Source organism: Eulemur rufifrons, chromosome 19 (genome assembly GCF_041146395.1).
Source record: "Eulemur rufifrons isolate Redbay chromosome 19, OSU_ERuf_1, whole genome shotgun sequence".
In the NCBI taxonomy this organism is placed as follows: Eukaryota; Metazoa; Chordata; class Mammalia; order Primates; family Lemuridae; genus Eulemur; species Eulemur rufifrons.
The window spans coordinates 67,874,530-67,895,394 of NC_091001.1; the positions used below are offsets into that span (position 1 = coordinate 67,874,530).

A 20,865-nucleotide genomic window follows, 5' to 3' on the forward strand; every position below is an offset into this window, starting at 1 on the left:
AAAAATTTTGTGGAGATGAGTTCTTTTTGTTTGTTTGTTTTTGGAGACAGAGTCTCACTCTGTTGCCCAGGCTAGAGTGCCATGGTGTCAGCCTAGCTCACAGCAACCTCAAACTCTTGGGCTCAAGCGATTCTCCTGCCTCAGCCTCGCAGACGAGGTCTTGTTATGTTGCCCAGGCTGATCTCAAACTCCTGGCTCAACCAACCCTCCCATCTTGGCCTTCCAAAGTGCTGAGATTATAGAAATGAGCCACTGTGCCCAAAGATTGTTTTCAATATATCAAGAAAAGATAAAATTCGTAGGAATAAACTTAAATACTTAAAAGCCAAATACTATATGAGGAAAACTTTAAAATGAAAAAGACTAGTCTTGTATAAGTATGACAAATCCTGTCCTTGTATAGGCAAATTCAGTATGATAAAGATAGCCACTGTGTATCAACCTATAAGTTTAATAGAAATCCAACAAAAAAAGGAACACAATTTTAATTTTTTAGAAGAACCAGATCAATTGATTCTAAAGTTTATGTGGAAAACAAACAGCAAGGAAAATTCTGAAAAGGAATAATAGTGAAGATGGATACCTCTACAGGACAGTACCAACTATAAATCTACATAATTAAGATGATATTAGTGAATCAATAGACAGGACAATGGAATGAAAGAGAAAGTCCAGAAATAAAATACAAATGGCAGTTTAGAATATGATAAAGGAGACATTTCTAATTACTGATAAAAAAATTAGAATAACTGAGTACTTATCTGAAAAAAAATATTTCTCTATTTCATTCCTTTCACTTAAATAATTTCCTTATAGAATAACTTAAATGTAAAATATTAGATTATGAAATCATGATCATTACATATTATATGTATATATCAAAATATCACATATGCCCCATAAATATGTACAATTATTTATCAATAAAAATTTTTAAAAGGAACCTTTGAAGCTTTTGATCAGTCAAGTGTCAGGAATATGCTTTAGCAAAATAAGTCTGGTAACTGGTTGAGAGCCAATAGAGTGCACTGATCTTCAAATTTTATTGTTTACATATTTCTTGAAAAACCTATGTGTCTTCTCACGGAGTTTTAAATTTTTAAAAATTTCTAAACTTTTCAGATTTAAGTATTTGTAAATGACATATATCCAGGGAATTATTAAAATTGTTTTTTAAAGATAAAATGTGTACCTCTTTTAAATTAATCAAATGAAATCTAAGTGATATAAGCAACTTTTATCCACCACCTATTTTAAAACATATAAACTCTCCTTACAGAAATACTACTTTGCTAATTTCTTCTTAATTGCCCACACTATTTCCATTTGACTCCCCCACAAAATTTTATTATAATATATTTATGTACATCTGTGGACATTTTTTATTTTACTCATCTATCATATGCAACAAGAGTATGTAAGTTAATAAAAATATTTCCTATGACCACATGATATTGTCTTAAATTCCTTCGATATTTCGTTATTACAATACATTTATTATTTTGTTTTGCCAAGTTAGAAACATTAAAAATTAAATTTTATTGAGAATATATGCATTAATAGAAGAATGGAGCTTAATAGTTTACATAGTTGTGGGTGCACATTACTTATTAAGCTAGAATGACAGCGTTCATTAATTCTCTTCCTACTTGATGTTTTTATATATGTGAATTCTGAGAAACCTTGTTACATAATAGGAATATAAACCCTGTTCATATAATGTTTATAGTGGGAATGGAAGGAGTTTTTTTTGATAATTTTTTAATTTCTTTTAATTTCTTCTTAATTATATGTCAAAATTACACTATGTCACCAAAAAGTATTTTTAGTAGTTTCTCTGATAGCAGTTTAAGAAGTTCTTTCTGTGACGTATACCAAAATGACTTTAACATGATTTATCAAGTGGAATATGTTCCTGTAAATGTTATTCTTTCACTTAGAAACACCTGTTTCCAGATAAACTCAAAATAAGGAAAATAAAAATATTGTTCATTTTAGTATGCTTTTATCATCCCAGTATTTCTGATGAAATGCTTTTATCACAGGCTTTAAGTATATTTTTGGCAAAACCTTGGAGCTATAGGTATTTTAGCTGGTTCAGTTTCTAGATCTGAACTGATTGGCAAAGATAGTTTATTGTTAAACAAGTTATTAGCTAATTCAGACTTTCTCTTTGAAACAGTTTGACTTTTTCAGTTCACATAAATGCATGTGAACATAGAGGCTTTGTTTCTCTATGACAGTAATTTTATTTCTGAATTCTGAGATAGATGAGATACAATCTCATCATCAGTGGGTCAACTGTATGAAATAAGCCCTTAATCACTTTCCCTATTTCCTAGCCAAATTTGCTTTTCTTTGCTAAGTTAGCAGCTAACAATTATACATTCTTTGACAATAGTGAGATGAAAGAGGTGAGGTCATTAATGGAAAAATATTTCAAATTCTTCTGTTTTGGGTACCTGTGTCATGAATTCACAAGACATCCCCTAGGTTTGGTGATTCCTCACAGGGCTCAGCATGTAGTTGTACTTATGGCTAAGATTTATTTCAGTGAAATGATACAAAGCAAAATCAAAAGAAAAAGATTTCTGAGGCAAAGTCTAGAGGAAACCAGGTACAGCCTTCCAAGAATCGTCTCCTGGTGGAGTTGCGCAGGACATGCTTAATTCCCCCATCAATGAGTATTGCAACGTGTGTGAAGTGTTGTCTACCAGGGAAGCTCTCTCGAGCCCAGGAGTTAGGGTGGGTCATGCAGGCACATAATGCCTATATAACTGACCATAGGCACTGAAACTCCATTCTCCTGAAAGTTAAACAGGTGTTTGGCATAAACCAGCTACAGTTAGGCATAGTGAGCCAGAGACATTTTTATCGATTAGGGAATGTTTTATATCAGTGTAGGGAACTATTACCAGTACAATTTCAGACTACAGCCAAAGGCCAGCTTTGCAATCCAGCCTTTCTAAGGATATCATAGTCTCAGTCTTACAGTGTTACTTCTTTTCTACACAGTATTCCAGGAGGTTTTATACTCCAGAGCAATGTACCATAATAATATTTGGGATGGATAAGGGAGGTAACTTGGTAAAACAGCAGTGGGCCAATTAGGAATGAGCAAGAGGAAAAGATAATCTAGCACCCACTTTCTAAGGCAGATTGAATTTAGGAATAAGTACATGTAGAATGAGGATCTTGAAATTGATCCCCTTAAGGGGATCAATTTAAGTCAAATGGTAAATCTCGTCTAAATTTGAACTTCACTGGTATAGAGGTCAAGAGCTTGGGGTTTTGAATCCTGACTCTGGCACCTGCTACTCTGACTACTAGGAAGATTCTTAACCTTTCTAACCCTTCTTGCCTTTTGTGTTGAGGCTTTTCAGCAGTGCCTGGCATTTAATAATTCCTCAGTGTGAGTTAGTTGCTTGTGCTACTCTTACTGTTGCTGTTACTAGTAGAGTGAAATTAGGAGAAAGTTAAGTAAATGCAGAGACACAAATAGGACTTGTTGGCAGTGAACGGAGGGTTTAACAGAAATGTTTGATTACTTAATGGAGTGGAAAATAGTAACATTGTACATGGAAAATCTGTAAGAATGAGCTATTAGGTATCAAGAGGGAGAGAAGAGTAAAAGATGATCTCTACTCACTCCATTTTCTGTCAGAGAAAAGAATATCCAGAAGACTTTGAGATGATGGTTTATGATCTGCTATGAGCTTTTAAATAGTCTTTTATTAAATTGTAGCTTCTCATATAAACCAGTTGGCTCTTTGTGCCATTTGTTATATTTGGAATGTAATCAATGTTCAAGTTTAGACAATATACTTTTCTTTTTTTACCCCAGGAATTTTTAAGAGATATCTTTAATCTCCTGTTTTTGTTGCCAAGTCTAAAAGATCGACAACAGCCAAAGTGCAAATCACATTCTTCAAGAGCTGCTGCTTATGATTTGTTAGTAGAGATGGTAAAGGGATCTGTTGAAAACTACAGGCTAATACATAACTGGGTCATGGCACAACACATGCAGTGTAAGCATTATTCTTTTCCTTTCATCTTTATAAATTTTGAATGCAGAAATGAGATTTTGGGGGACATTGTTTTAAGAAAGAATCTACTCTTCACATACTTTAACAGTTGTTTAACAGTTAACTGTTGTTGCTAGGATGTTATTAAAGGAAAAAAGTAAACATTGGCATGAAGGACCTTTTTAAATACTTTGGCTTTTTTTGTAAAAATAATTTAGTACCAAGTAAAATCAAGTTTTGTTGATAGTCCTTTGAGTTTTTAGAGAATGAATTAGTTTTAGTATGTATTCTTACCTAATTTTGAAAATGATCATGTATAATCTATATTAATTAGATAATTAATGGAGGTAGAGGCTGTCAATAAAAGCACAATATATTATGTTTAATACTTTGTTTTGGGGGGTGTCTCTTCCTCCCTCTTTCTTAAGCAGCCCATGCACCTTACAAATGGGACTACTGGCCTCATGAGGATGTCCGTGCTGAATGTAGATTTGTTGGCCTGACTAACCTTGGAGCTACTTGTTATTTGGCTTCCACTATTCAGCAGCTTTATATGATACCTGAGGCAAGGCAAGCTGTCTTCACTGCTAAGGTAGAATTTTCCTCTCTTTTAAAACTGTAAAACCAAATTTTAAAATTTTGCTTATAAATCTTGATTGTCTCAATGTAGTAAAATTATTGTTTGAGAAAATTTATGAATAAAAAATGAGAGAGAACTTGATTGCATAACTACCTAACATGTATATTTTAATTTTTTTTCATTTTAATAGGTTACTTGTAATGCTATAGTATAATTTATTTCTCAGAGGAAAACACAGTTGTGAAATATATATACTCAGTGTAAACAGTGAATATATTTTCAATAAAAACAAATACAAATTTTAATTACATAGAAAATAAACAAAGTCTAAAACCAAGTAGGGAAATGTTACCAGAACCACTGAGCTTGTTTTTTGTATATTTATCCCAAAGTAAATGAGATCATGGGCCTTGTTTATTTGGGTAAGCTCTGCTTCATGTACTTTTGTTCACTTGTTTTTTCCAGTTTTCATTCTTTTTCACCATGAGCTATTTTTTAGTTTGCCTTTTGCACTGCTTTTATAGTTTTTTGGCAAACTTCCTTTAGGCTTGCACTGGGTTTTTGTTTTTCTCCATCATACCATCTTTATGTCCTGGCTTTTTTTTTTTTCCCCCTAATAAAGTATTGCAGTTCTTCATATACCTTCAATGACTTCTTCAGTACGTGTAAGTTACTCTTCAAAGTCTCTAGTTTACATTTATTCAAGAGGGTTTGGGTTTTTGGCTTTAGTTATACTGATATTTTTAAGTTTTTCATCTGTGTAGATTGATTATGACTAAAAGTATTTGAATAATTGATTCATTTAACTTATGGAAATTTTTGTGACTAAATTTGGTAGTCCCATCTGCATAGTTTTATAAAACTAGTTGTTATCAAAGAAGCATGGTTTCAGTGATTATTTTTTTTCTAGCTGGCAACTTGACCATACTTCTTGGTTTCTCTTTTCATATTAATGACTACCTTTAAGCTATTATTAGCACTTTGAGGAATTAGTAGCAACAGAAAGAACAATCAGATGTGCTAATTGTGAGCAGGTCTCATAAAAGCTATTTTTGTTAAAAATTAAGTTTAAACTTACGTCTATATAGAAAATGCTTGACAGAATTTGATATAGGAGTTTGGAAAGTAGTCAAATGTGCACCAGATTCTGTAGATGAAAACTTCAGTTATCTCTACTGTTCCCTTTTCTGATCTTCACGGAAAGATTAAAGAAAGCTACATATATTCTAATTGTGGTAAAATACATGCAACATAAAATTAACCATTTCAACCATGTATAAGCATATAGTTCTGTGGCATTAAGTATACTCACATTGTTTTTCAACGATCACCACCACCATCTCCGGAACTTTTTCAGCTTCCCCAACTGAAACTCTGTACCCATTAAACACTTAACTCCCTATTTCCTTTCCCCTTAGCCTCTTGGAACCACCATTTTACTTTCCATCTCTATGAATTTGACTGTTCTAGGTATCTCATGAAAGTGGAATGATGCAGTGTTCGTGCTTTTGTGACTGGCTGCAAGTGGCTTATTTTACATAGCATAATGTCTTAAGGGTTCATCCATGTTGTAGCATGTGTAAGAATTTCCTTCCTTTTTAAGACTGAGTAATATTTCATTTTTTACTTACATACCACATTTTGTTTTTTCATTTGACAGTGAGCACTTGGGTTACTTCTACCTTGTGGCTATTCTAGATAATGCTCATATGAACATGGGTGTACAAATATCTGTTTGAAAACCTGCATTAACTTATTTTGCATATATACCCATAAGTGGAATTGTTGGATCATGTGGTAATTCTGTGTTTAATTTTTTCAAAGAATCACCATACGTCTTCCAACACCATTTTACATTCCACCAGCAAGGCATAGGGGTTCAATTTTTCCACAACCTTGCCAACACTTCTTGTTTTGTTTTTTTGGTGATAGTCATCCTAATGGGTGTGAATAGGTATTTAAGTAATAAATACACATATCTAGGATGTATATTTATTTAGAAATTTCACATTAAGTAAAATTTCCTTGTTTTTGAATGACTTTAAAGAATTTAGCTTTTTCTTTTTTTTAAGAGAGGAGCTTTCTTTGTTGCCCAGACTAGAGTGCAGTGAGTGGTGTTATCATAGCTCACTAAAGTCTCAAACTTCTGGGCTTACATAGTCATCTTACCAAAGCATCCCAGATAGCTGGGACTACAGTTACATGCTGCCACACCCAGCTTATTTTTCTATTTTTTGTAAAGATAGGATCTTGCTGTGTTATTCAGGCTGGTCTCAAACTCCTGGCCTCAAGCAATCCTCCCACTTTAGCCTCCAAAAGTGCTATGATTACAGGCATCAGCTGCTACACCTGGCCAGGCATTTCTTTTCTTTAGCCAACTAATGTTTTATGCTGCAGTAACAAAAGTTTTAATCCAGGTCTTTATTCCTGCCGTTTTTTGTATTTTGCACTAATACTTTGCATATAGCAGATCTGTTATATGTTGGAAAATGTCATTCTGTGTGACCATTTTCATCATCTTATCGATAAGCGTCCCATATGCCAGGAATATACTGTAGATATTTTTGTCATTTTTGTTGATTTCTTTTTTCAATTCACATTACAGTTGATATTATATAATTTTGTAGTAACTATATGCAAGACAAATCTCTATTTGAGTCCATATTTTTTTACCTCAATTTGGTTATAAGCTCTTAAACAGTAGAGCCTTATTACTTGCACTCTCCACAAAACTGGCATAAACAACTAGTGTATACTCCTGGCATATGGGAGGCTTATTATTCCACGAGACTATCATAGCTTTGAATTTATGACAGGTAGTAATTTGTAGTAGAGATAATACCTACTTTGTAGATTCATTGTAATACTTGAATGAAGTAGAGGATATCTAATAAGCACCTAGCATTAATATGGATCTCTCTTGTAAGGCCAGTGTTCGGTACTAAGTCTTGAGCCAGTCTGTCATGATTCCTGAATCTCAGTTATTGATATTTGAATATTTAGATGGTTTTCAAAGATCTTGGCTAGTATTTCTCTTCAATATTAAGAATATACTGTTCCAGAAACACTAGATATGACTAGATGATGATGATGTCATTTATTAATATCTTAAATGTATTTATTTTATTTTATTTTTATTTTCATCAGAGAGCCCACACTGGAATTAAATGTATTTTTTTAATGTGTAGGTTTACTTGTGGAAAACAACTTGATTGCACACCTGAAGTGTTTTTCATCCTTGCGTTCTTGTAAATCAGGATTGCACCAAATGAGTGTTGATCTGGAAAGTGGTTCTTCATTTAGGTTCCTGATATAATAGTGATGGCTGTATTTATGTAACAAAAAAAGTATTACAATTTTTAAATGATATAACTGCTAAAAAAAAATAGAGTGTGTCAATTTTTCCTACGTACAGCTAAAAGAATGAAAACAGATACAGTGTTTAGCATATTGCAAGATTTTCTTTGTTAGAATGCCTCGTTGACTACTATCAGTATGTTTTAATGGAAAATTTTCTCTTGATTTCCAGTACTCAGAAGATATGAAGCATAAGACCACTCTACTTGAGCTTCAGAAAATGTTTACATATTTAATGGTATGTTTGAGAATCTTGGAGAGAATACTAATTAGATACACCCTATGACAAAAGCTAAAGCATTAAACAATAGTTCATTTGTACTAGTTGTATCCTGACTATATGCTCTTAGCGTTCAAATTGAATTTGTCAGTTACCTCTGTTCTTTGTCATAATGACTTTTAACAGTCACATCTCAGTTGGCTACATTCTGTTAATTTGTCCTTTAAAGAATCCCTGTATCTGGTCCTTTTCCCAGCACAGGGTTACTCCCTTTTATGCCTAGAACTTTCTGATTTCTCTTTGTCCCTCTTCATTCCCACTGCTAAAACTATAAAAGTGACCAAACTTTAAAAAAAAGATAGCAAGTCTTATAATATTTCTCCCCCACTTAAAACTGTTCAATGATTTCCTCATTATGAAGAGAAGGGTATTCAAGTTCATCACCATGGCATACGTCTGATTTTGCCTCTACCCTTTAACCTCCTCTCTTACCCTCTCCGTATCCAGCTTCACCCTATAGCCCACTGTAAGCTGTTTGGAGCTCACCCGGTTGCTTTGTCACTTGTGTGGTTATTTATGCCACTCCTGCCTGTGTCATTCTTTTTCATTTTCTTCCTATTGTCATTTTTCACAAGTCTGCTTGGTACTTCACCTCTGTGAGAGACCATAGATTCCACAGACTCACCAGAGTGTCTCTGAGTTACCATGCCTCTCTGTTGTTTCTACCTCTTGTACTGAAGTTACCTGTCTTATCTATTGCAATTATGTGGGTGGGGAGTGTATCATTTTTTTTACTGTATTTTTCACCTTCTCATACTTAGTTAAGGATTCAATAAATGGTCTTTTAAACAAAATTTAAAAATTACTAGTCATCCTTTGTTTCTATTAGTATTTTTAATCATCCTTTAACAGAGTTGGAACATGCCATTTGAACTGACAAAGTTACTGGGTTTTTTGTTTTTTTTTTTTAAGTTTTTAAAAGTGAGATACTTTAATCTTAGGCAGAATTAAATCCACTATTGCCATATGTATGCCTCAACGATAATGTTTATGAATATCCTCTAAAACATATCTTCAGAATAGTCAATAGAATGGGATTTAAAAATGACTTTTGTAAGTTAAATCACAATTTATAAAGTAATCTTAGTTGCAAAATAGATCATCTAGTTAGAATTAATATGATCTAAAATTGACCTACTTGCAGAAGTAGACTTAGTCATATCTTTGTAGAGTATGTGAACCAAGATTAAGGACTTGCTCTTTGGTGTTAACACTATAGTTAGTTAGTGTTTTAGACCAGGCTAGTAGATAGAAAAACTGCTTTAAATAGTGGAATTGAATTTTATAGAAACTCTTTATGGGGCCAACTCAGCTACAGGGCAGAGGCACAAAATTCTCAGATAAATATTTCTATAGATAATTGGGACCATTTCAAAATTCACCCTTGCTACTACCCTGAAAGGGGCAAAAAAAAAAAAAAAAAAAAAGCAAAAACCTCTATTCTGTATATATCAATGGTCACATATTCAAATACTCCTTATCCACTTGAAAAACTTCACAGATTCTTTGAAGCATCAGACCTTAAGTTCATCAGCATCTTGAACTCCACCAAACCAAGTTATGTGCCGTGGCTGAAAAGCCAGAAAGTTACTATTTTAAAAACTATTAAAATTCAGTCTCTAGAAAAACTTACTCAGCCTTCAAAAGTTTTATATTTTATGCTTTGCAATACAAATGTGAGTCCAAATTCCTTCCTGGAAATTCCTAGACTTAAAAATACAGACTTCTTAAGGTAATTTAAGAATCTTCTGCCACCAAGACCATTAAACTGAAAATGCCATGTAAACCAGATAAAAAGAAATAAAAAAGAGCATTTTAAAACTTTCTTTGTAGATTTACTACCTGTTTTGGCGTTGTCTTTGTTAGTCATTCATTTAAGAGAACCTATAGTAATTTTCATATTTTTATTTGACACTTAGAATCTCCCCCCCTCCCCCTTTCCTTTACAGGAGAGTGAGTGCAAAGCGTATAATCCTAGACCTTTCTGTAAAACATATACCATGGATAAGCAGCCTCTGAATACTGGGGAGCAGAAAGATATGACAGAGTTTTTTACTGATTTAATTACCAAAATTGAAGAAATGTCTCCAGAGCTGGTTGGTACCAGAATACTAAAAAGTGTCTTTGAAATTTGAATAGATTTGCCTACATTTTAATTACTGACTTTTGTTTGTTTTATGTTAAAGAAAAATACCGTCAAAAGTTTATTTGGAGGTGTAATTACAAACAATGTTGTATCCTTGGTAAGTATTACACCTGGTATTTTGCTTTTTGGAGATCTTACTATGTTTTTGTTTATTATAACAAGTTGCTAATTTTGGACTGTTTACTGATCAGGATTGTGAACACGTCAGTCAAACAGCTGAAGAGTTTTATACTGTGAGGTGCCAGGTGGCTGATATGAAGAACATTTATGTGAGTAATAGTGTATATAATTTTTTAAATATCTTATGCCTTTAACTATATGTATATAGTAGGTTTGTGTTTGTCACCTTGAAAAGAAACTAACTTTTTTCATGTTTTCATGTATTTTCTTCTTGCTGTGCTATTCAAACAACAATTAAAGGTAGACCATAAAGCTGTTTTTTGCCTCATTAAAATTTAAATAGTTAACCCTTTGAAAAATTTAGTAAGATTCCTAGAGTAATCTTGTTAATATGAGGGAAAGTGACTTTTTACTAAAATTAAGAATTCACTTATTTTTTTTAAAAAAATTGATTTTCCTCTGTGCATTTTGCCCACATTGTAGTTGCTGCTCTTTGTGTGTTTCTGTGCTGTAAATAATGCAAAACTTTTAAATGTGGCTTTATACATAGGAATCTCTTGATGAAGTTACTATTAAAGACACATTAGAAGGTGACAACATGTATACTTGTTCTCATTGTGGGAAGAAAGTAAGAGCTGAGAAAAGGTATGCTTTTTGAAATGTAATTTTTATCATTTTGATAAATCATACGATGGTAGCAAAAGACAAAGTGAGGAAAAACTAAGATTAAACTTTTATGAAGATTATGTGATTAAGGTAAAATCAGTTACTTGGAGATCATTCTCATGCAGCAACTTTTCACTCAGTGAATTATAATTTATTTTGACTTATACTTGAACTAGAAAGAAAGTAGTAATCACTGAACTTGCAAAAAGTCTAGATTTGTAGGAGCAGAGACACGGAAGGTAAGGGCAATGATCATTTTCATTATCTGTATTGACTCTCAGATATCTGGCTTTAGTGACTTGTTAGTATTTCCCCCTTATCCATGGGAGATATGTTCCAGCACCCACAGTGGATGCCTGAAACTGCAGATAGTACTGAACCCTATATACACTATGTTTTTTTCTGTGTAAACCTGCCATAACGTTTAATTTATTAATTAAGCACAATATTCTTGCACTTTGGTGTCATTATTAAGTAAAATAAGAGTTACTTGAACACAAGCATTGTGATACTGAGACAGTTGACCTGATAACCAGGAGATCTACTAAGTGACCGAAAGAGTAGGTAGCATCTACATTGTGGATATTCTGGACAAAGGGCTGATTCGTGTCCTGAGCTGGATGGTGCCAGATTTTATCATGATACTCAGAACAGCACACAACTTATGCATTTTTATTTCTGGAATTTTCCATTTAATATTTTTGGACTGTGTTTGACCACGGGTAACCGAAACCATGGGAAGCAGAGCCATGGCTAAAGAGAGACTACTGTAATAGCTGACCTTTCCATAGAATTTTTTATTTAGCAAGCACTGTTCTCAGAACATTACATGATTTAATTCAGTCAATCCTCATGACATTCCTTTGTAGTAGATGCTATTATTGTCCCCATTTTACAGGTGAAGACATGAAGGCACAGAAATAGAAAGAAATTTTCCTAATGCCAGTCCCTAAGATAGGGAATACAAATGAGCAAATTTCAGGGAGATAGTTAATCCAGTTGAATTTGAATTCTCATAGCGGCATCTGTGTAGAAAGGTCCTGCAGGCAGCTGGCTATTATGGTTGGAGCTTGGAAAGAGGTCTGGGATGGAGTCAGATTTAGGAGTTAGTTAGCTGTTGAGTTAAAGAGTATTGTGTAAGTTTCTTATGCTATATTCAAGCCAGTTCTTCTTTCCCGTCCGTCCACTCTATGTATTGATGTTATTTTTGGTTGTTTATGTTTTGGTACATTGCTCGAAAGTACTCTTCCTCAGTTTAAGTTTTTTAGAGAATTTCTTGACAAATAATAGTTCAGTGATCTTCAAATAAAAATTGCTTTACTTGCTTTACTACTACATGTCAAACATTTTATATTCCCTTTTCATTTTCTTTATTCTTTTGTGATTCACGTTGATTAAATTTTTCCTTTAACCTCTGAAATACTCATCCTTTGTTTAAAGGATATTCTTGTAGATAAAAAAAAATTATATAGATTGGTACAAAATCAATATATTGGTTGTTAGAAAAATTTTCTAGCATACTCTCAAGCACTTTTACAACTGAAGATTTTTTTTTTTTTTTTTTTGTCCTCTTAATTCATTTACCAAGGTTTTTATTTTTTAACCACTCTGTGTACTTATTGGAGTATGATAATCTCCCAAACTGAAGACATCTTCCTCTCAACTTCTATAGCAAGGGGTTCTTAAGAGTCATAAGATGGCAGGTTTGGGCAGAGTAACTGGCTAAAGATTTTAGTTCTATATTCAATGACAAGTAGAAATTGAATTTAGAGCATCTTATGTAGTTATTAGGAACAAAGAGAAATAGAAATACCTGTGGATGTGTAAGAAATCCAGGACTGGGCCAGCCTGCATAAAGTAGAGGATTTCCATTGATCAGTAATAGAAAGTAAGATTGATCACATATGATGGCATCAAGTGGCCGACATCCAAATTTGGGGATTATTTGCATAATTGATTGATGGAAGTCATCAGAATATCTGCCTGAGAAAGAATATAACTTTGCAAAGGCCTGAGAGCTAAGCTGATCTAAAAGTGCAGAGGAAAATGTGACAGAAGAGAAGCAAGGAAAGAAAGAAAATCAGAATAAAATGGTAACCCAGAAACTGGGAAGAGAATATCAAGAAGGTATTCAATTGACATAATTCACGGAGATGAAAGAAAATGACAGCTGAATAAAAGCATTTGATTTTTCAAGAAGGCAGCTTAGTATGGTGTGTTTTGTCATGCTGTATGAATAGAAGCAGGGTTGTCAGGGTACATGGCATTAAGCATAAACCATTCATTTTAAAAGTTTGGCAATATAAAACAGCAAGGCAGATCGAGGCTAGAAGGAGCCTTGGGATCAAACAAAGAGTTTTTCTAGATAAAAGATATCTGAGCATGTTTGAAGGCAGGAAATGAAAAGCCATTGTACAGTAAGATATTAAAATTATTTTAAGAGAAGGTTTTTCTAGGCCAGTGCACATTTGAAAGAAATGGTATTCTTTTTCTCAGTCTCCAGAAATGTAGTTGGGGCAGGGTGTGGTGGCTCACACCGGTAATCCCAGCATGCTGGGAGGCTGAGGCGGGAGGATTGCTTGAGACCAGCCTGAGCAAGAGCAAAACCACATCTCTACAAAAAATAGAAAAATTAGCCAGTCGTGGGAACACGCACCTGTGGTCCCAGCTACTTGGGAGGCTGAGGCAGGAGGATTGCTTGAGCCCAGGAATTTGAGGTTGCAGTGAGCTATGGTGATGCCACTACACTTTAGCCCAGGTGACAGAGTGAGACACTGTCTCAAAATGTAGTTCCTTGCAAGACAGAGCAGTTGTAGTGGACGTAATCAAACGAAAGCATAGCTGTGCCGGCAGTTATAGGAAGAAGACAAACTCATCTGATGAGAATATGTTTAGGGTAAGAATTAGGGACTTACACAAAATGGAGTCAGTCAAAAGTTAGCTACTGTAGAGGAATATAATAAATGAGTCACTAAAACAAAATTGAGGGGCTGTCTCAAGTTTTTTGGAGAGTCTCTTCCTAGTTGAAAGCAATAAATTTATTGAATAAATCTGCCATTCTGTATAACTAACCCCTTATCTCTTGAAACATTCCCTTCTTCTTGCTAATAAGATTCTGCTGTTCTTCTGAAATATTTGTTTCATCTCTCCCAGGCAAAGTAGTTATTCAGTCATTTGTGCTCTTACCATAATTTTATGTCTGTAATTACATAATAATTAGTGTTAAACAGAAATGGGCCGATTGAAGAAGTAAACAAAATTTTATGATCCTTATCAGGATCATATTCTGCTCTGTCTTCAAACCTCTGGTTTTCTCAACCTACTCATTCTTCCTGAATAATTTTATTTACCACCATAACACCAGTTTCTGCTGACATGCTGTTGATTCCCAAGTCATCTTAGTTCAGAATGCTTTGCTGTGTTCCACCTACTGTCCTCCAGTCTTCCCAGATCTGTTCATCTCTTCTATCCTTGGGCACAGTTCATGGTTTCAGTTTCCATCATGAGTCCTTTAGTGACTCTTCAAAGCTCTCAAGATGAAGTTCATATTCTTAACTTTACACGCATTTGACTCTGTTATACTTTTGTAACCTCATCATTTGTCAGTCTCCCATATAGTCCAAAATTTTGAATTTTAGAACTTATTATTCTTTCTGCTTATAATGTCTTTCCCCCATTCCTTGTCTCCCTAAATTCCTATTTTTTTTTTTTTAACTGAACTCTTGGTTTAAAAAAATACTCTTTTGATTCTTATGTACAGGGAAGAATTATTCCCTGAAATTCATATTATTTAAGGAGGAAAAGAAAACTCTGAACCAAAGACCTCCGTGGCTCTAGAGTATAATGTTACACCTTTTTGTGCTTTTATAACAACCTTTATGGTTTTCATTATGGTGTTTACCACAGTCTGTTGAAACAACGTTTTATTTTTCTTATCTAGACGTAGAAAAGCCCTTTCAGAGTGGAAAGTGTCATGTAAGAGGGAGACAAAAGTGTATATATAGTTGTAATAAGAGTGTGATTTAGAATACTGCAGTAGTCCCTCCTATCTGTGATTTTGCTTTTTGTGGAGTGATGATGCTGGCAATTGAGATATGCCAGAGAAAAGCTATAAAGTGCTTCCTTTAAGTGAAAAGGTGAAAGTTCTTGGCTTAATCAGGAAAGAAAAAATCTTATGCTGAGATTGCTAAAATCTATGGTAAGAACAAATCTGTCTATGAAATTGTGAACAGTATATTATAATTGTTCTATTTTATTAATTATTTTTAATATCTTTGTCTAATTTACAAACTAAACTTTACCATAGGTATGTATAGGAAAAAACATAGTGTATATAGGGTTCAGTACCATCTGCAGTTTCAGGCATCCACGGGGGGGTCTTGGAACATATACCCCACGGATAAAGGGGGACTGCTGTACTTCTTATTTACTCTGAATTGAATATTGAAATAGGTATAGCATAAATGTAATAAAACCAGCTGAAGTATTTTCAAAAGACAATTTTTAATAACTTTTTGTTGCCTTTCAGGGCATGTTTTAAGAAATTACCTCGCATTCTAAGTTTTAATACTATGAGATATACATTTAATATGGTCACGATGATGAAAGAAAAAGTGAATACACACTTTTCTTTCCCATTACGTTTGGATATGACGCCCTATACAGAAGATTTTCTTATGGGAAAGAGTGACAGGAAAGAAGGTAATTTTCCATCTCTTTTTCTTGTCTATGTTTATTGTAAGTCTCCATAACAAAGTAGTCATAATTTAAAGTTGTAATCAACTACACAGTTAACAAAATTAAATTGAATCTTTTTAAAGACAATGTGGCACATTCAGTCAATTAGCCAATAAATATTCAGTATTTGCGAGGATTATGTTCTAGGCATTCTGGGCATTGGAGACACTGTGGTAAACAAGATAAACATGGTCACTTGTGGAGCTTAAATCTAGTTGGGTAAGTCTTATATTGAACAAGAAATTATAAGTGTGATTTGTTGTCAGATAGCACAGTGAATGTATCACAGATTTGAGGGAATTAGGGCTTTCACCAGAAGGTAACACTTAAGCAGAGATATGAAGCTTGAGTAAGAGATTAAAAGAAGGGATGAGCTTTTAGGTGGGGCGTGAGGGGATGTTGGTTGATGAGATGGGCAAAAGACAGTGGCCGGAACACTTTTCATTTAGAGGCCATGTTAATTAGCAAGTTTGATCTTTATTCCACATGTAACCATTAGAGTTTTAAACAAGGAGCTGACATGCCCAGGTGGGCATTTGAAAAAGTTTATTCTGGCTACAGAATTAGAAATGGATTAGGGGATGATGAGAGGAGCGTGGGGAGGCCATTCTTGTAAACCATACACAGAGAAGATGGTGGCTCAAGTGAAAAAGATTGCCAGTAGAAATGGGGAGAAGTATATGAAATTAATAAAACTTAATGACTGAATGAATAAATGAATCCAATAAAAAGTTACTGACCATCTTTCCACTACGTAGCTTATGCCATTCGAAATACAATGACAACAAAGAACATGATCTGTGTTCCCTTGAAGCTTACATTTTATTAATAGTTGTTCCACTACTAGAGAGAGGAAGAAGAATCAAGAATGACTCAGATTTCTGCCTTGAGCAGTTGAGTGAATCAAGAGTAGGGTCAGTATTTCAAGAAAGTCTCAAGAAAGAGTGAGTGTGGTCATATTGGATGTTAAAGAAGGAGCAGTTCCAAAAAGAATGGGATTGAAAATAATCTAACATATAGAACATCTTTGGTTATCTTTATCAGAGCAATTTCATTTGAGTGTTGTAATAGGAAGGAAGGCAGATTGCAGTGAGTTAGATGGCATTTGGTTCATAAGTAAATACCTCCAAATTGTTATTTCCATAAGACTACTAGCTTACAAACTTTGGATATGTACCTGAAATACTAGCGGGGTAAGGAATGGAAGTAGGTGACAGAGTAACATTGAAAGAAATTTACCTCTTGCCCCTTCATTCTTCTTTAGCAGTAAGTTCCATTTTACATAAAAATAAGGGTGCTGGCAATGTTTTATTTGTATAAAAAGTTCTACAGATTGAAATTTTAAAGGTTTGAAGAAACCACTATACTGTAAGCAAAACTTTAGAAAAGAGAACCATGTTTTAATCTTTAACTCCAGTGCCTGGCACTTAATTGGTATCCAGTAAATCTTTTTACTCTCACTAAATGGGAGATGAGAGGAGTAAACAATGAATGCAAGCTATTCTTTCAAGAGAAGAACATACTCTTTCTTTGAAGAGAGGAAAGAAGATGGTGACTGTAGCTATAAATGAGTACAGAGTTAATGGAGGGAATTTTTATACTTAAGCTTTGAGTATGTTTATAAGTTGCAGAAAATGGTGGCCTTGTAGAGATGACAGGTGAAAGTAAGAAGTGGGCATTTAATATAGATCCTACTTTTCAGACCTCTTATTAAACCATTTGGAAAATTACAGCAGGATTTCCCAACAGCTGTGCTTCATAGTATTTCCATGTGGAGAGGTAGCAGAAATTTATGGCAAAATAAGGGAATTTTGTTAGGTCACAAGTGATGCTAGGATTCAGATCCTAACACTACCTACATAAGCATATCCACACTCCTTAACCACTGTCAGCTGTTTCCTCCACTTCCCCTAATTGTCACTTCCTTTTCCAGTTAAACTGTACACTCAATGTCAACCAAATCTGCTCTCATTTCCTTGCTCCTGATTCTACTTTTTCCTTTCTATATGGTGGTAGGAATACAGATCATAAATCTTATATCTTCAAACTTATTAGATCATTCTGTAATTTTTTCCTTAGTATCTTTGGTTATCTTTAGAGTTTAAATCTTTTGGGATGGGAAGTACGTCTTTTATTTATTTTGTTTGTGTCTACACAAAGCTCCAATACATAGTGTTTTCTGTTAACTGATGTACATTTGGCAACATGCTGCCAGTATAGTGCTCCATTTTCCTTAACATGAGACTAAAAGACAGAAATGTGCTAATGCCTTTTCAGGTCTTGTGTTTGCCTGCTCCTAATAAAGAGAAATTGAATGAATCATTTTATACTACCTATTTCAAAAGACTAGTCAGATTAAATAAAAAGGTATTTTATATTTATGCATTATATTGAGGTTGTCTATAATTATGCCCAAACACGTTTGTTTTTCTGGTGATTTGTATGATATGTTCTTTATAGTATTATAGTAGGCCATGGATGGTAAATGACTAATAGATAAAGTTATTTTGTACCTACTTAATATATAAAGTATCTGTGCCTGGTTCTGTACATAAACTATAAAAAAGTGGTCCTAAGTTGTCACTGCGTGGTTTTCAAAATTATTTCCATTTTATGTAAATTATTTCAGGTTTTAAGGAAGTTGATCATTCAAAAGACACAGAAAGCTATGAGTATGACTTGATAGGAGTGACAGTTCACACAGGAACAGCAGATGGTGGGCACTATTATAGCTTCATCAGAGATATAGTTAACCCACATGCTTATAAAAACAATAAATGGTGAGTTTAAAATATTTTTTTCCTTGGATTTTTAAAAACTTCTTTTCTGTTTTTAAGGTGTAAGTTTATGCTAGTTTTCTCTTTAGGTATATTTTTAGTTTTGTAAGATCTTTCTATAAAAGTAGGAAAAAGGACAGACAAAATTTATAAATGAAGGTGACTTTCAAAGGACAATATGAATCAGTTCTTCAACTTAGAGATCTCTGAACTCTTGAGAATTTCAATGCTTTCCTCAGAAAAATGAACACACAAATTTTTGCATACAACTTTAGGAAATTCACAGACAATATTCCAAATCTTACCTTATTTTTTCATTCATTCAAGAGCTGTGTACTGAATATCTTCTATTGGGTGACCACAAAGTCCTGATATGTGCCAGTTAGAAGTTACCTACATGCTCCACCTTACCTTTTCGCTCCCACACACATTATTTTTATCATTTTTTTTTATCAAGTTGGAAGTCATTAGATGAGTCCCTAATAGCTATTTTTTTGGTCTTCAGATGTTAGGTAGGGCTTGGTGTGTAGTAGGAACTGTATGTGTGCTGGGCACTGTTCTAAGTGTTGGGAATATGGCTTTGAGAAAATGTCTAATTGTTGATTGATTTCCAGGTAGCAGAATCATTTCAATGAATTATTTCTCACTGCTTCAGCCATCATGTCTATGATGTCTTTTACTTTTTTTTTATCCATTTCAATATATTTTCATAAGTATATTTTTTTACCCCCCCCATAAATATATTTTGTATCTTTTTTTGGTCTTACATTTGAAATAGTACTTTTATGTTTGATAGTTCGCCTGGGCTAGAGTGCCGTGGCCTCAGCCTCCCGAGTAGCTGGGACTACAGGCATGTGTCACCATGCCCAGCTAATTTTTTTTTCTGTTTTTAGTTGCTTATCTAATTTATTTTTATTTTTAATAGAGATAGGGTCTTGCTCTTGCTCAGGCTGGTCTCGAACTCCTGACCTCAGCCTCCAAGAGTGCTACATCACATTTCTTAATGTCTCCTATCTGGTATCTTTCCATGTTATATGTAAGCAAACTCTTTATTCCTTGTTTTTATGAGTTCTTTTGTAAATCCTGGCTTGTAATGGATCTTTTAGATTACAGGATGTTTGTAACTATTAATATGTTATAAAGTTATAGTTCCAATTTAAAAATATACACCATACAGAGATATTCAGTACATGCATATTTGATCAATACTATATGCTTTATTTTAGGTATCTTTTTAATGATGCTGAGGTAAAACCTTTTGATTCTGCTCAACTTGCCTCTGAATGTTTTGGTGGAGAGATGACAGTAAGTTTTATTTAGAAATTATAAGTGGTTTGTGACTAAGTTCTTTGTCATATCATAAAATCCAAATAGCAGAGTCACTAACTTAATCTTTTTATTTTATGATTAAATCTAAAATTTATTGAATTGATATTTATTGGAAGTTTAGTATGTTCACAGCATACACTAGATACTAGGAAATATTTTAAAAGTATTATTTCTGCCTTCAGCAGTGTGATTAAGAGTGCAAGACATACAGATAAAAAGCTAAATAATAGTACAGCAATTGTATTACAGTGCCATGAGAATTATGACTGAATAAATTCTTTACTCAGTGAATTATATGGGACTAGAGGAAAAAGAAATTACTCCTTACTGACTTAATCTGAAAATTTTTGGCAAGATTGTTGGCTTGAGCTGAACTTTAAAGAATTGTTCTTCAATGGTAGTCTGTCTTTTTTAAAAAAAGAATTGTTCTTTTAGTGCTTTTTGTAATAGCAGCAAACCTGGTTAACACTAGTCAATAAGGATAGAAAAAGAACATCTTCTCCATTACATAATTGACAATAGGACATAAAGGAAGACAATTAGGTTGGACTATTATTGTAATAATTTCACTTCTCCATTGGCAGTTTTTCCTAGTAACAATTATCTGAAAGCTATTTTTAAAATACTCCATTGATTCTCACAGCAAGCCATTTCACAGATAAGCCCAAATAAAGTCATTTTTTAATTTAATAACCATGTTAATTATGAAATAATCATTCACATTCTGGATTTTACACTTGATCTTAGCCAAAAGGCCAAGAAGTAATATACATTCTTGATTTTAATGAAGGGCTTCCTTATTGCTTCTTGGTGCTCTTGTCTACTGTTCTGAAAGGAAAAGGAAAAGG

The 20,865-nt window shown here is 33.7% G+C and overlaps 1 protein-coding gene across 1 annotated transcript in view; it reads left to right on the top strand.

The window, feature by feature from the left end:
- The window catches only part of USP34 (ubiquitin specific peptidase 34), a 216,415-nt gene that overhangs the window by 147,281 nt on the left and 48,269 nt on the right, over positions 1 to 20,865 (top strand). Inside the window, exons 42-51 of the mRNA XM_069494805.1 lie at positions 3,845 to 4,028; positions 4,457 to 4,617; positions 8,135 to 8,200; positions 10,192 to 10,338; positions 10,429 to 10,485; positions 10,580 to 10,657; positions 11,059 to 11,153; positions 15,703 to 15,875; positions 18,541 to 18,691; positions 19,915 to 19,993. Coding sequence (XP_069350906.1) covers positions 3,845 to 4,028; positions 4,457 to 4,617; positions 8,135 to 8,200; positions 10,192 to 10,338; positions 10,429 to 10,485; positions 10,580 to 10,657; positions 11,059 to 11,153; positions 15,703 to 15,875; positions 18,541 to 18,691; positions 19,915 to 19,993 — 1,191 coding nt within the window. The remainder of the gene's footprint in view (positions 1 to 3,844; positions 4,029 to 4,456; positions 4,618 to 8,134; positions 8,201 to 10,191; positions 10,339 to 10,428; positions 10,486 to 10,579; positions 10,658 to 11,058; positions 11,154 to 15,702; positions 15,876 to 18,540; positions 18,692 to 19,914; positions 19,994 to 20,865) is intronic.